The sequence below is a fragment of the Montipora foliosa genome, chromosome 12 (genome assembly GCF_036669935.1).
Source record: "Montipora foliosa isolate CH-2021 chromosome 12, ASM3666993v2, whole genome shotgun sequence".
NCBI classification, from domain to species: Eukaryota; Metazoa; Cnidaria; class Anthozoa; order Scleractinia; family Acroporidae; genus Montipora; species Montipora foliosa.
In genome coordinates, this window is record NC_090880.1 from 32,237,007 (window position 1) to 32,249,506 (window position 12,500).

General features: G+C 38.6%; 3 protein-coding genes across 5 annotated transcripts in view; 1 reads left to right on the forward strand and 2 right to left on the reverse strand.

The window, feature by feature from the left end:
- Window positions 1–4,900, reverse strand: part of LOC137978782 (uncharacterized) — a 14,944-nt gene extending 10,044 nt beyond the window's left edge. Inside the window, exons 1-2 of one of the 2 annotated variants that reach the window (XM_068825845.1) lie at window positions 4,808–4,900; window positions 1,782–1,840 (exon numbers count right to left, since the gene is read on the reverse strand). The gene's annotated coding sequence lies outside the window, so the exon portion shown is untranslated. Of the gene's footprint in view, window positions 1–1,781; window positions 1,841–1,968; window positions 2,128–4,807 lie in introns of those variants that run through there. The other variant, XM_068825843.1, reaches the window with a different exon arrangement.
- Window positions 4,901–6,736: 1,836 nt separating this feature from the next.
- LOC137978783 (multiple inositol polyphosphate phosphatase 1-like) lies at window positions 6,737–8,209 on the forward strand. Its single transcript, XM_068825848.1, has one exon. It carries the CDS (start codon window positions 6,737–6,739, stop codon window positions 8,207–8,209), a length of 1,473 nt encoding a protein of 490 aa, XP_068681949.1.
- Window positions 8,210–10,856: 2,647 nt separating this feature from the next.
- Window positions 10,857–12,467, reverse strand: LOC137978784 (uncharacterized). Of its 2 annotated transcripts, none has more exons than XM_068825849.1 (2): window positions 11,920–12,467; window positions 10,857–11,826 (listed from the first exon to the last, which is right to left on the reverse strand). In XM_068825849.1, exons 1-2 carry the CDS (start codon window positions 12,239–12,241, stop codon window positions 10,865–10,867), a joined length of 1,284 nt encoding a protein of 427 aa, XP_068681950.1. In that variant the 5' UTR covers window positions 12,242–12,467; the 3' UTR covers window positions 10,857–10,864. The 2 variants fall into 2 exon arrangements, with proteins under 2 accessions (XP_068681950.1, XP_068681951.1); XM_068825850.1 differs by having other exon boundaries at window positions 10,857–12,161; window positions 12,248–12,329.
- Between the last annotated feature and the right edge of the window lie 33 nt (window positions 12,468–12,500).

Sequence of the window (12,500 nt, forward strand, 5' to 3'; positions counted from 1 at the left end):
TTGTCGGGTTAAAAAGGCAATTTAAGCCGGATCAAACTTTAATTTTAGAATCGGGAAATTGCATCAAGCTTCCTTATCAGTTAACAGTTTAGAACCACTGTAAGTTGCACTTTTGAACTTGCAATTGGATGAATATCTGGTTCACAAAAGTGAAAATTGCTATTTGGGTAGCGCTAGCGGGAGGTAGTTCGCGAACCTTTGAACCATAAAACATAGGTAGCATTTAAAGCGACTACAACATTTAATGAAAAAACCAATGAAATAATTCACAGGAAGCACTAATTAAAGAACGGGTAAAATCTATGGTTGTCACCTGCCTCAGTTTACCTGAGCTCTTCAGATCGAATCCTTCATTATACTTTAAAAACATTTTCGGGTCAGAAATTATTATTAGGATTTTCCTTTGCAACCTTTTTTCGTCAGGTTAAAAATTCATTTCAAAGAAAATGAAAACGCCTAACGGATAAGAGTTTTTGTTTACTATGACAAAGCACACCATGTCTCGAGCCTACCAACACGTTTTCCTTTAAGACAACAATAAAGCCGACGCTCGCGGTTAATTATTTGCAATTTCGCAATATTATCTGTCCCACTCGCTTCCCTGCATTTCAAGAGGTCTGCCTTATCAGAGGGCCCTGGCAAACATTTCTGCAAGAAGTCAATTGCTTCTCGCAAAAATTGGTTAAACTTCGCAAGTCTTATATTTTCGCTTACATTTTGCGCGAAGTTCCTTGACGCCTACCCAGGGAGCCGGCTAAAAGCGGCTCGGGTCTATTTTGCCCAACATTTCTTGTATCGATGACTATCAGGTGAGCTCGAATTTGCCATTCGTTTCCAATTATATCAACCTGTTTCATCTTGATGAGAATCTTTATATGGTGTCAATTTAATAACATGCAGTCTCAAATCTCCTGTGAGAAAAGCTGAGAAAGGCTACATTTGCAAATTCACTCGCTAGCGGTCAAAAACAATTAAAAACTGTTTATAAGAAACCCGAACCGTGCGCAAGGAAATGATGAAACAGAACATTTATCCTAGTCTTTTGTTTTCCGTCGATACTTTGTACCTTGAGACAAGCAGACCGTTGCCGGTTTAACATACACTCAGCACTGAGCATTCACCTCGTCAAAAAAAAACACTGAAGGTTTACAGAAGTAAAGCCACAGGCAGCTGACGGTTATATGACTCTTCTTAATTTACGTTTATCTTAAGAAAGCCGTGTACCATAGACATACGGACCGAGGAATGATTTGTAAGTTGATCATAATTAAACAAAAAAGGAAAATGATTAATTTCTGAGCTATTAAATAGACTTTCATACTAAGGAAGCCCCACGCTAGAAATCGTGGAGTTCAGTCATTTAGCATCGTGAACGCAAAAAAAACTACTTTTCACGTTGTGTCTACTTTTGTTCCAAATCCTGAAATGTTGCAAACATTGAAGAAAACTTTGGAATATCGAAGGTTCTTAGTTCTAGAACAGTTAGTACTGTTTTTAGCCGATTCACTGAGTGGGATGGTGACAAAGCCTTTTTGCCTGCTGTGGCCTTTTTGATAAAAAATAATCTCAACATTTTTCGGTTTTCAACTAAGTCTTTTACCAAGATGCAGAACACGGGCCGGAACTTCAAAACAAAATCGGAAACATGTTAAACTCAGTCAAACAAAAATAGGTTTTCCTGAAACAATTATATAACCGAGAGCAAAGGTTATGTTTCGTACCATCCCGTTAAAGAGATTATCCTCTGTATTTTTACAACATTTAAAATATGTTTCTCTTACCAGTGAAAATTTGGAATGTGATATTTCTTAAATGTCTTGATCAGGATACCCTCCAAAATCTGAATAAAATCAAACAGCAAATAATATAAACCACATCTGGGACGAATATATCATGCACGAGTTAAGAAAAATATGACACATGAAGCAAGAAGAGGGAGAAAATTGAAATTCATTTTCTTCGTTGCACCTGCTTGGTGGTGTAAGAGTGGACTAGAAAGAATGCAAAACAATATCTAGAGGTTGGCTACTTTTAGTGGTAGGCATTCATTTTGTTCCCTTAATTGGTGCAGGGTGCTTGTAAATTTCCTTGGCAACCGTCTCAACTGCAAGATGGATTATCCCTATAATGCTTTATGCTCTATCAATAATAAGATAGATAGAAGCTGTCATAGATAGATAGAAGCTGTCATACTTTCCACCAATACCAAACAGCTTCTTTGCAGCTTGGCCATTTGCGCACTTAATTGGTACAAGAAAAGGGTGTCTTTAAATTCGGAATCGTGTGAAAGCAAATCACCATTAAACACAAAACGCACCGCACATCCTAAATAGAAGTGTTAAAATACACTGGGGATCACCCTACACTATTAACTGCGATCACCGAAAGCTAAAGAAATTTCGTGGGAAGTTTAGCAGAATTAAACAGTCAGTGTGCTTATTAAAGAACCATGCACATGCACTTCACCATACTAAGCCAGCATTTAACTCGACTGGATACTGAACATGTTGCCGTAATTTTCATAATATCTTATATCTGATCTGTGAACGGAAAAGCGTTTTTGCGCACTAAACGGTAGTTTAATGTTTCATCCAACGAAGCGCTCAAACGGCGGAGTTTTGAACGTCTGAATACATCAAACGTTACAGAAGTGACAAATAAAAAATCGCGCCGACTTTGGACCGGGGAAGGAGAAGTTGAAAATTAACCATATGTCTGTTTCGTTTCAGCTGATTTACTACTCTTTCATGCATACATTTTCAAGATTATGAAGAAGCAAGAATATCTATAAAATAACCAAAACATCCTTGCCCCTTATTTTCTAAGTATATATCAATGTGAATTTATAGTTTTCACGTGCGTCGTTGTTGCAAGCGAAGTGTGAAAATTAACATTGTGCACTCAAATTTTGTCTCATTTTTTCGTCTTCAATACTCTCATTTCAGACACTACTGTAGGTTTATTTACTATGTCTGGCCTCAGTCTGTATTTTATTAAGTTTTACTTTCTAAGACGTACCTAGTTGTCCTTCGTGTTTGTTGAAAACAGTATAAGGAAGAAACTACAATGTTACTTCACTTTTACGATTTAGAAACAACTTCACATCGGATGGAAAGTGGTCTATTTAAACAAACTCCAATTATGCGCATATTAAATCAATCTTGGTACTCAAGTTAAAGTTTTAATTCAGTTCGAAGCAGATCTCTCGTACTGACTCAATCTACTAATCCTCCCGATTAAAATAAGAATTTCCCGGAATATATGAATAGCCCTCATTATAACTGAAGCCAGCTCTAACGACTTTTCCTTCTGTCACGATAGACACTTACACCTGGAGGTTTTTCGTCTTTTAATTAAGAAAACGCTTGTTTTCGAAAAAAAACAAAACAAAAACAAACAGCAACAAGAACAACCCTAACCCAGAATAACTGATCTTATTTTTTTTAGTTAATATATTTTTTAACCTGAAATCTCTGATTCCAAAAAATGTTTCATTCCTCTCTCTTTTACGCAAGCACACACACATTTTAGACCAACCCCCCCCCCCCCCCCCTTCCCAATACGACTCAAAAAAAGGCTGATACTATTAAAATGTTAAACGCTTATTATTAAAAGAGATTTCTTAAAACATAAAACTATAAAAGTTAGAGATAACAAGTTAAACCGACGTTTCGGAGTAGACATCACTCCATTATCAAGGTAAAAATGTTCTATGATGCTAAAATTACAGTATTAAAAACGATTGACGCTAAGAAATAACATAATAAGCACGTGCGAAATTGGCTATAAGAATACTTTAGCACGAATGGAATCCGATTGCACATTGAGGCTAGGCTTAAGTGTTCTTATGAAATGTTATTTATAAGAACACTTAAGCCTAGCCTCAATGTGCAATCGGATTCCATTCGTGCTAAAGTATTCTTATAGCCAATTTCGCACGTGCTTATTATGTTAATTCTTAGCGTCAATCGTTTTTAATACTGTAATTTTAGCATCATAGAACATTTTTACCTTGATAATGGAGTGATGTCTACTCCGAAACGTCGGTTTAACTTGTTATCTCTAACTTTTATAGTTAAACGCTTATTAGTGATGTTTTTGAGAATGTCCGCTACCAAATTCTGAATGAAATGGAACTTGGCGTTTTGTTTTGTTTTTTTTTTGTAAGTGAACTTACTACACTTGCTTGATTGGTTTGTTTGGAAATACAAACCGAAAAAAGATGCTCACGGACATAAGTTATGCAAACAAAACGGGAGAAAACACAAACAAAATGATAGTGGAATCAAATAAGTGCCTTTTGACTTCCTTGAAAACAAATCCCTTTCATATTTATGATAAATGGGTAAAGAAAATGGAATCCCGGCACTATAAATTTGAAAAAAGATAAAAAATGATCACTAAAAGTAATATTTTCACTATCTAAAAAAATGCTCTTACTTTAGGTTAGCGAGCACGCCATTATCTGACAAAAACAGTGAAAAAGGTTTATCACAATAAAAGAGAATTTTCTAGTCTCTTTAAAATTATTATGGGGTTTTTTCAATTATTATTATTCCTCATATGATTTTGAGTCAAAGCGATCTTAGTATCATTAATGCTTTGCTTTGAACGAAGTTATTTTTCTGGTATATAATCCAGCTATATATTTCCTAGTGCAGTTTTTCCAAAGCAAGGACTGTGTTCAGACGTAACCGAAATGGACGCACTGTTATTAAGTATCCATACTTATTGTTAAGAAACCACACATGCGTTTTAGCTACGATTGAACAAAAATTGATCCATATAGCAATTGCTTATGCATTACCTCTAAGTGGTAGTCTTGGAAAAAAATGTAACTTTTCAACCATGAATCCCGTGGTGTTTACCCGCAAAGCCATTTCATTTCACACTTGGATCGTTCAATAAACAGCGGAAGTTAAACGCGGAGGAGGCTGGGTTTGTCTGCACGTAGCTTCATTCAAATGAGTGGTAGCTCACGTGATTCGTCGGGGCATTTAACATGAATCAAAAAAAAAAGAAAATAAAGAAAAACAAACTTGTTCCCAGGGTCTCTCTTTTTCCTTTCCTCAGAGGCGCTCATGAAGAAGAGAGACCCTGGAAATGAGCCACAACCCGCTGGGACTTCTGGTTTCACGCAATGAAGAAAGCGGTTTTTTGACATGTTCTTTAACTTGTTAGCCTACGTTTTGTTAAGTAACCTTACACGAAATTTGATTTGTGTAGGTCAAATTGGTAGAATGACATAAACGCTGTCCCAAAAGTTTACAAAACCCCTTTTTCCTAACAATTTTCTAGATTTACATATTTATATTTGGCTTTAATTTTCCAGATTTTTTTCACCAGAAGCCTCCCTATAATAAGCGATGAATATCAAGCTTTTCCTTGTATTGCCTGGCTTGCCTTGGGAAAAACAAAACAAGCAAGGTCACACCATAACACCAACCAGCCAACACATCACGCATGCCCACAATCATTTCACCCGGTCAATAGCAGCCATGGACAGCTGTTTGGGCCTTGCTGGGCCTCATCAGCATGGCGTAGCTAACATACCAGGCGGGTGTTTTAGGCACCCCTTTAACTGGCAGCTCCACATGTGTTAACAGCACAGCCGTTCTCCCACGGCAGGCGGCGTGTTGGAAGGTGGACCATCAAAACGGAGATCGGTGTGTCACGAACAATTGGGTACAAATTGCCTTCCCATCAAGCTATGGCTTCATATTATGGTGTTTTTTCGGAAAGAGCCTGGTTGATTATGATCGTGAGGAGTCCAACAAGCGGTCAACGAGCTTTATCTTCCTTTTTTGAAAACAAAAAATGTAACGAAAGAGATTGGAAGAGAGCTGAAGGGGGGATGTTAATTAATGGGAAAAGTTAAAAAAGACGTCGAGATATAGACCCTGCCTGTATTGCCTGGAGGCAGTATCATAGATCATTATACAACGAACACAATTAAAAGGGTACCGCATTTTAATGGTTTCTTGGATGGATACTCACAGAAACTGATAAAAATTTACAAACAAAAGTCTGAGTACTCGAGCACGTTATGGTCCCCAGAATTCCAATAATCCGTGAATCTAAAGAGAAAGTCTCACTCTTCGACTCGGCATTTACACTTCGAGTTTCCCCTCATTAGTGTTCAGATTCTTATCTAATTTTAATCACCCACGTCTCTGCTTTTCATTACTGCAAAAAAGTGAAGTACGTCAATGACTTCACAAAATAGGTTCGCCTCTTTGTCAATGACTATGGTTGTCAAGTTCCCAGTGGATCCACTGACGTCTGACAAATTATGACATTTATTAAGTGAAGCTATGATCCTCGCAGTTATGAATGACATGAATGATAATACAGTCACAACCGACAAATTACTTCAACTTGTTAAAATAAAGGGAAACGACCGAGAAATAAAATCACGGAAATCGTTCTTGATAATCCGCACCAAAGATTCAATCCAGATTAAGCTGAAGCCAAGCGAACAGTTGTCGAAATTGTACTGATAAAAACAACACCCGTTTGTGGATAATTGATTATCATTCTGAAAAGTCATATATGTTGATAACGTTGATTGATTTTGTGAGGTTTAAGTGGTGTCATTGGCCAAATTGATTTTTCATAAAATCGCCGCCCGACGGAGCTTTTCAGGGGAGGAGGGTGCTGTGTGCCACGTCGAACAGCTGGGATAATCAAGTGACAGTTTGAGGATTGTGTGACCCGGGCGACTTGATCGACCGCGATGGCAACGAGGGTGCATTCTTCTTTTCTTAACACAAGTGCTGTCAAAATGGGTGCAAGAGTACTCTTCTTGCTCACGGTTTTGTTGGGATTCTCGCTTGTACACAAGGCAGAGCAGTCAAGTCGTTTTGGAACAAAAACAGCTTATCTTTTCAATGCTTCTGCCGCGTCTTCGTTGAAAATCCCAGCAAATTGTCATCCAGTTCATCTTAACATGATAGTACGCCATGGTTCAAGATATCCCAGTGATGGAGACAGGGAGGACATCGACGAATTCCTGGGAAAACTGAATAAAATTTACAACGAAAGTGCACCATTTCGTTACCAAAACTTGACGATACCCTGGAGCAAACCCACAGAATGGAATAACGCCATGCCAAGTGAGTTGTCAGCAGCAGGTGAAAACGAGCAATACAATATCGCTACCAGGTATCGTTCTCGCTTTCCACAGGTATTCGATAAGGAGTACTGGAACAAGTACTATACCTTTGTCACCTCGGATAAGTTGCGCAATGCACAAAGTGCAATGGCTTTCGCTTTTGGACTCTTTGAGGGACGAGGACCTGTGGCCTCCTCAAATTTTCAGCCGGTTGCCATAACTTTCTCCGGTCGAGAAAACGACGATAAATTGTTAAATTCTTACAATTCTTGTCCACGATACGAGATTGATGTGAAAGAGCATGGCGCAGAAGAGGTAGAAAAGTTCATGGCTGGTCCCGAAGTGAAGGACACGGTAAGACGACTTGAAGAAAGACTCAAGCTAAATGGAAAATTGTCTTTAACATTTGACTATGTCGAGAAAATTTTCAGACTTTGTTCTTTTGGAATAATGAATCGTGGAGACAACACTTGGTGTCCTTTGCTAGAGGATGAAGACATGAAAATACTGGAATATCAAGGCGACTTGGAAGCGTATTACGAACACTCTTATGGGAACAAACTGAGTTACAAGGTAGTTTGTCCTCTTCTGTCCGAAATGACAACAAATTTGCAGAAGTTTTCGGAGGGAAAGATCGAAGCTCGTGGAGTTTTTCGATTCGCATCGTCAGGCTCATTGACATCTTTGTTAACGATTCTCGGACTTTACAATGACTCAGTACCCTTGAAGGCAGACAACTACCTCGAACAAAGCCATCGACTCTTCAGGTTGTCCAACGCAGTGACAATGTCGGCCAATATTGCTCTTGTGTTGCTTGCTTGCAACTCAACAGAAATGGCGGGAAAACAGCATTACAAGGTACAAGTGTTAGTGAATGAGGCACCGGTTGGTCTGCCCTGTTGCCATGGAAACATGACATGCGCTCTAGACCGCTTTTTGGCCTGTTATGAGGACACAGTAAAAGGCTGTGACTTTGATGCAATGTGCAATGTGCCACCTACTGGTGGAATAGCAACTGCCTCAGCTGCAATATTTTACCCACATCCTGATATGCTTGCACTTGCTGTTGTTTTGCTTATCTTTAAAAATATTTGAAGCTGACAACATAACTTGTGCTTTAAAACATCAAGCATATGTGACCTGAGATAGCAAGAGAATTGTCATGGGGAAATGTAGGGCTCCAGACAAATGTCTTAATGCCAAAAACAGTGTCTATGTCATGTAATAATGTGCCCCAAAATAACAGAAGCTCACTACAACAGAGCCTCCCATGCAGACGTAATAAGGGCTTCATCATGCATTCCTCCCCCACGAACGTCTGCTGCAACGAAACCACTTTTGTTCAATGCCTGTTTGCTCACTATTTAAAGAAAACAATCAGCATTGACTAATTGTGTTGTGCATAGCCAATCACATGCTGCCAAAAAAGGCCATACAAAACACAAGTTTACCCAAAACTGAAAAACGGCCACCTGCAGCATGGAGCAGTAGTACGTACTTTAAGGACCGTGCCTACTAATTAAAGATATTTTTGCCCCGGTGTGTGATTATGCACGAAATGTAGATCTTAACAATCCAAAAAGAAAATTGGGGGTAACCACATGTTTTTCAAAGATAATTCATGAATAATATTTGTAAAAAGCTTTAAAATACAAAGCAATGTATGGCATTCTTTCTCAAATTGAAGCTTAATTATCTCTCAAAAATGCATGGTTACCACCAATTTTCTTTTTGGATACCAAGAGTACTTACTAAGATCTACTTTCTCCGAATATTTTTAACCCATGCAAAAATATCCCTGTATTAGTAAGCATCGGCGCTAGGAAATCTGAGTATCTGGAGATGCGCAGAATGTATGCGCAATAACAATAGTAGGCACAGTCCTTAATAGGCTTAGTTTTGCTTGGAATTTACATAATGGCGAAAAAGAAAAAACTGCCAAAAGCACTTTTCGTCGTACAACTGCAACTGTGATTCCATCAAGAAAAAAAAAACATTCATTTATTCACATTCTTTTGAGCATGAAAGAGACCAGGAAGAAAACACTAAAGAATAAGTAACAGAAATGATTATTATATAATCCGAGTAACTGATTCACAAAAGCAGTCAAAGCTTGCAGCTGGCATCCAGTGGTACTGTGGATAGAAATATAAATTCAAAACAAAATACCATCCAGAAGCTTTCCTGGAAAGAGAGAAAACCAGTTGGTTTCTTATGAGAGTGATAAATAGAGGATATTACATGGCCGTTTGGAGATACGAATTTTCTCTTTTTGTGTTGAAAAATATTTCACTCGTTCGCTGCGCTCACTCATGAAATATTTTTCAACACAAGAAGAGAAAATTCGTATCTCCAAGCGGCCATGTAACATTCTATTTATTATGTAAACACCAATGTACTACTAAATCATTTCACAAAAGGCATCGAAAGGCACGATTTTCATGTAACAGCAACAGTGATCTTTTCACATGTGACAATACCATGTTATCTTCACATGTGAAAATATCATGTTTTCTCACGAAAGCTCACTTGGTATTTCATTTGTGTTTACATAATAAAGTGTTTTATCTGGGACCAAAGAAGATAACCTCCTTGGTGATCACTGTGGAATTTAAACCTGGTACATATACAGGTTGGTGTAAATAAGGGCCATAACAAAAAGTTTATTTCTTCTTCTTCTTCTTATTATTATCACTTGTAATCCTTGGCTTGCTTGTTTAGCCTCTAAAGCACCAGGTCCAAACCATGGGCCTTAGGTACCAAAGTGTTCACTTCATTGCCAGAACCTTTCTGAGGATGAGTTGTTCCCAGAGGAGAAATTTGTTGGAGCTCATTGATGCTGACTGTGCCTGAAACTTTGGCAACATACTTTTCCAGTCCCTTCTTAATGACCCTAAGTTCTCCTCTCTGTTTCAACCTCTAAGTCTTTGTACTTAGAGAGTTTTTCAATTACCTTAACTGAAGAATTTCTGTCCATTGATTAGGGTTGTTGTTGTTGTTATTATTATTATTATTATTATTATTATTATTATTATTATTATAATACACTAGTGCCAGGTTGACAAAAATTATTGGCTGTTGTTTAATGCTAATCTGGTTTGGAGATTGAAAGACATACATGGTAACATGTCGACTCTCTGGTGTAGTGTCTTCATGACAGGTGATCCAAACATATTTCTAGAGTCCTATTCAATGCACACCAATTTGCACAAAACGGGTGCACCTATTAACAGTAAATATTAGCATCCTTTCCTTTTAACAAGATGCAACTAGGTGTCAGGTAGATAAGTGGGGTGCCACACACACACACTGCATTCCCTACATGAAATTCTGAAAAGTTTTGCACCGGAAACTCAGGTATGTAGATGGAATGACAATGTTCTTATATTTCAGATAGTCAAGGACACTCAGTGTACACAAAGGTCATGTTTCTATTAATTATTAGCGAAAACATACATTAGGTGCAGTAATTTTGTGGAATTCGCACCTTTTCAAAATAATTAGATGGACAAATAAGTATTATCCTGAGAATGATTTTTACCACAATTGCTTGTAATCTCGAAATCTGATTGGCTTATTTTCCATTCCATTTCCAAAAAAGAAAGCCTGCATTAATACACAGTGACAGGTTTTTAAATCTCTACCCAGACTTCAGCGCCATTCAAGCACAAACTTCACAAAACATATACCTGGTTTGGAGTTTTTTTTTAACTACAGCAGTTTGCTAGGCACATAATGTACTCAAATCCTTTAACAACTTTGTGAATCAATTTCAAGATCATTGTCTCTTTTCTCCATACTGTAGCTTGCAGGAATGGGCGAAAAGAGAAGATAGGCCTTTACGTCCCTTGGTAATGGAAGACAGTCAATAAGATTGGGTGGTACCAACTTGTTTATGACCAGTCGACACATGTGCTGTAGCTCCAACTTCAAAGGTAGCTGAAGGATTTTAACCAAACCATCCCCCTGTCCAATGGCAAGTTCACGACAGCTTTTTGTAAAAGCAACAGAACAGATGCCAATATCTGTGTCATTACCCAAATCATACAGAATATCAAAAAATAATGTGTCTATCAACAGGACCTTTCCATGGGATGTCCCAAAAGCTATCATGGAGCCATCTGGACTGTATGAAAATACAGTCAACTTAACAGAATTTTGCATGAGCTGAAGTTCCTTAATGCAAGTGGTTTGGCCATCTTCGATAAACCAGATCTGAAACAAACCATCCTCAAAACAAGCTGCCAATTTCTGATGTGGAAAGCACGGATCAAATTCACAACAGCAAGAGTTGCCAACAACGATTTCTGTTCTTACTGCAATCAACAACTCCAAATTTTCACCCTTTAAAACATACAGTTGGCTTAGTGAACTGGAAAATGCAATTAGTGTACTATCAGGAGAGAACACACAGCTACCCAAATGGCCAGCAAACCGCGGCATCACAACCTCACAACTTACTCGCCAAAACCTCTTGAATCTTTTCTTAGATCTCACTTGCCACAGGCATATTTCATTTGTTTCTGTGCCCCTGTGGGATTCCAAAGTCACGTTACTAACTGTCACAGCCTTTAAACCGTCGGGAGAAAAAACACAACACAACGCTCTGGAGAGCAGACTTTTTTCACCATATCCAGCAGTGACACAGTCTATTTTAAAAGGCTCAAGGCAGCCATCTGATGTAATCTCTGCTAAGATTATATGACCGTTTCCTGTGTTTAAAATATAAGATACAATTTCCCCATTAGGCGAAAAACAGCATGAAGGACGAGGTGAATATGTGAAGAGACTATCATCGTGCCCACCTTCATCTTCACAACTGTTTAAGTCCCGGCACTGCACAAAACCGGCTCGAAAATTCCTTAGCGAGTGACCAGCGAAAGTGGTGAGAGTCAACAAACAGGTGTCGTCATTCGGCAGAAAAGCACAGGCTGTCACTTTCATAACTTGGTTCAATCCTAACGGACCTGAATGCTTGAGAATTTTGAGGACTGTGAAAGGTGGAGGGATCGCTGTTCCATCCGGATGAAATGACCGATAGGGCAACCTGCAAAAGGAGAGGGCTGATCTAGACTCTTCCGTTGTATCATCCAGCGTGGAAGAATACAGGCCCATCTTTATGCTCATCCTTACCGTTTTCACTTTCTCACTTTCTAAATCGCATGATCACAAAAGTTCTTGAAAAACCCGAACGAAATCTGACTCATTGATTGTATTAGTGCCCAGGCCGTACAGCAACAAAGGAAACGCGTGGACGGAGAAGGGACTTGGTGACGTCCGCCTTGAGGTGTGTACAATAGGGAGCTTAAGGGCCCACTGACGTATTTTTTGGGGTGCGTTGCTAAGGACGTAACGGTTAAGTAATTTGAGAGAATTTGGCATTATT

Excerpts from the sequence above, each read along its gene's own strand:
- LOC137978783 (XM_068825848.1), top strand. The coding sequence starts at position 6,737 with ATGGCAACGAGGGTGCATTCTTCTTTTCTTAACACAAGTGCTGTCAAA.
- LOC137978784 (XM_068825849.1), bottom strand. The coding sequence starts at position 12,241 with ATGAGCATAAAGATGGGCCTGTATTCTTCCACGCTGGATGATACAACG. Across the intron at positions 11,827-11,919 it reads AAACAGTTGTGAAGATGAAG|GAAACGGTCATATAATCTTA; the intron begins GTGGGCACGATG and ends TTTTAAACACAG.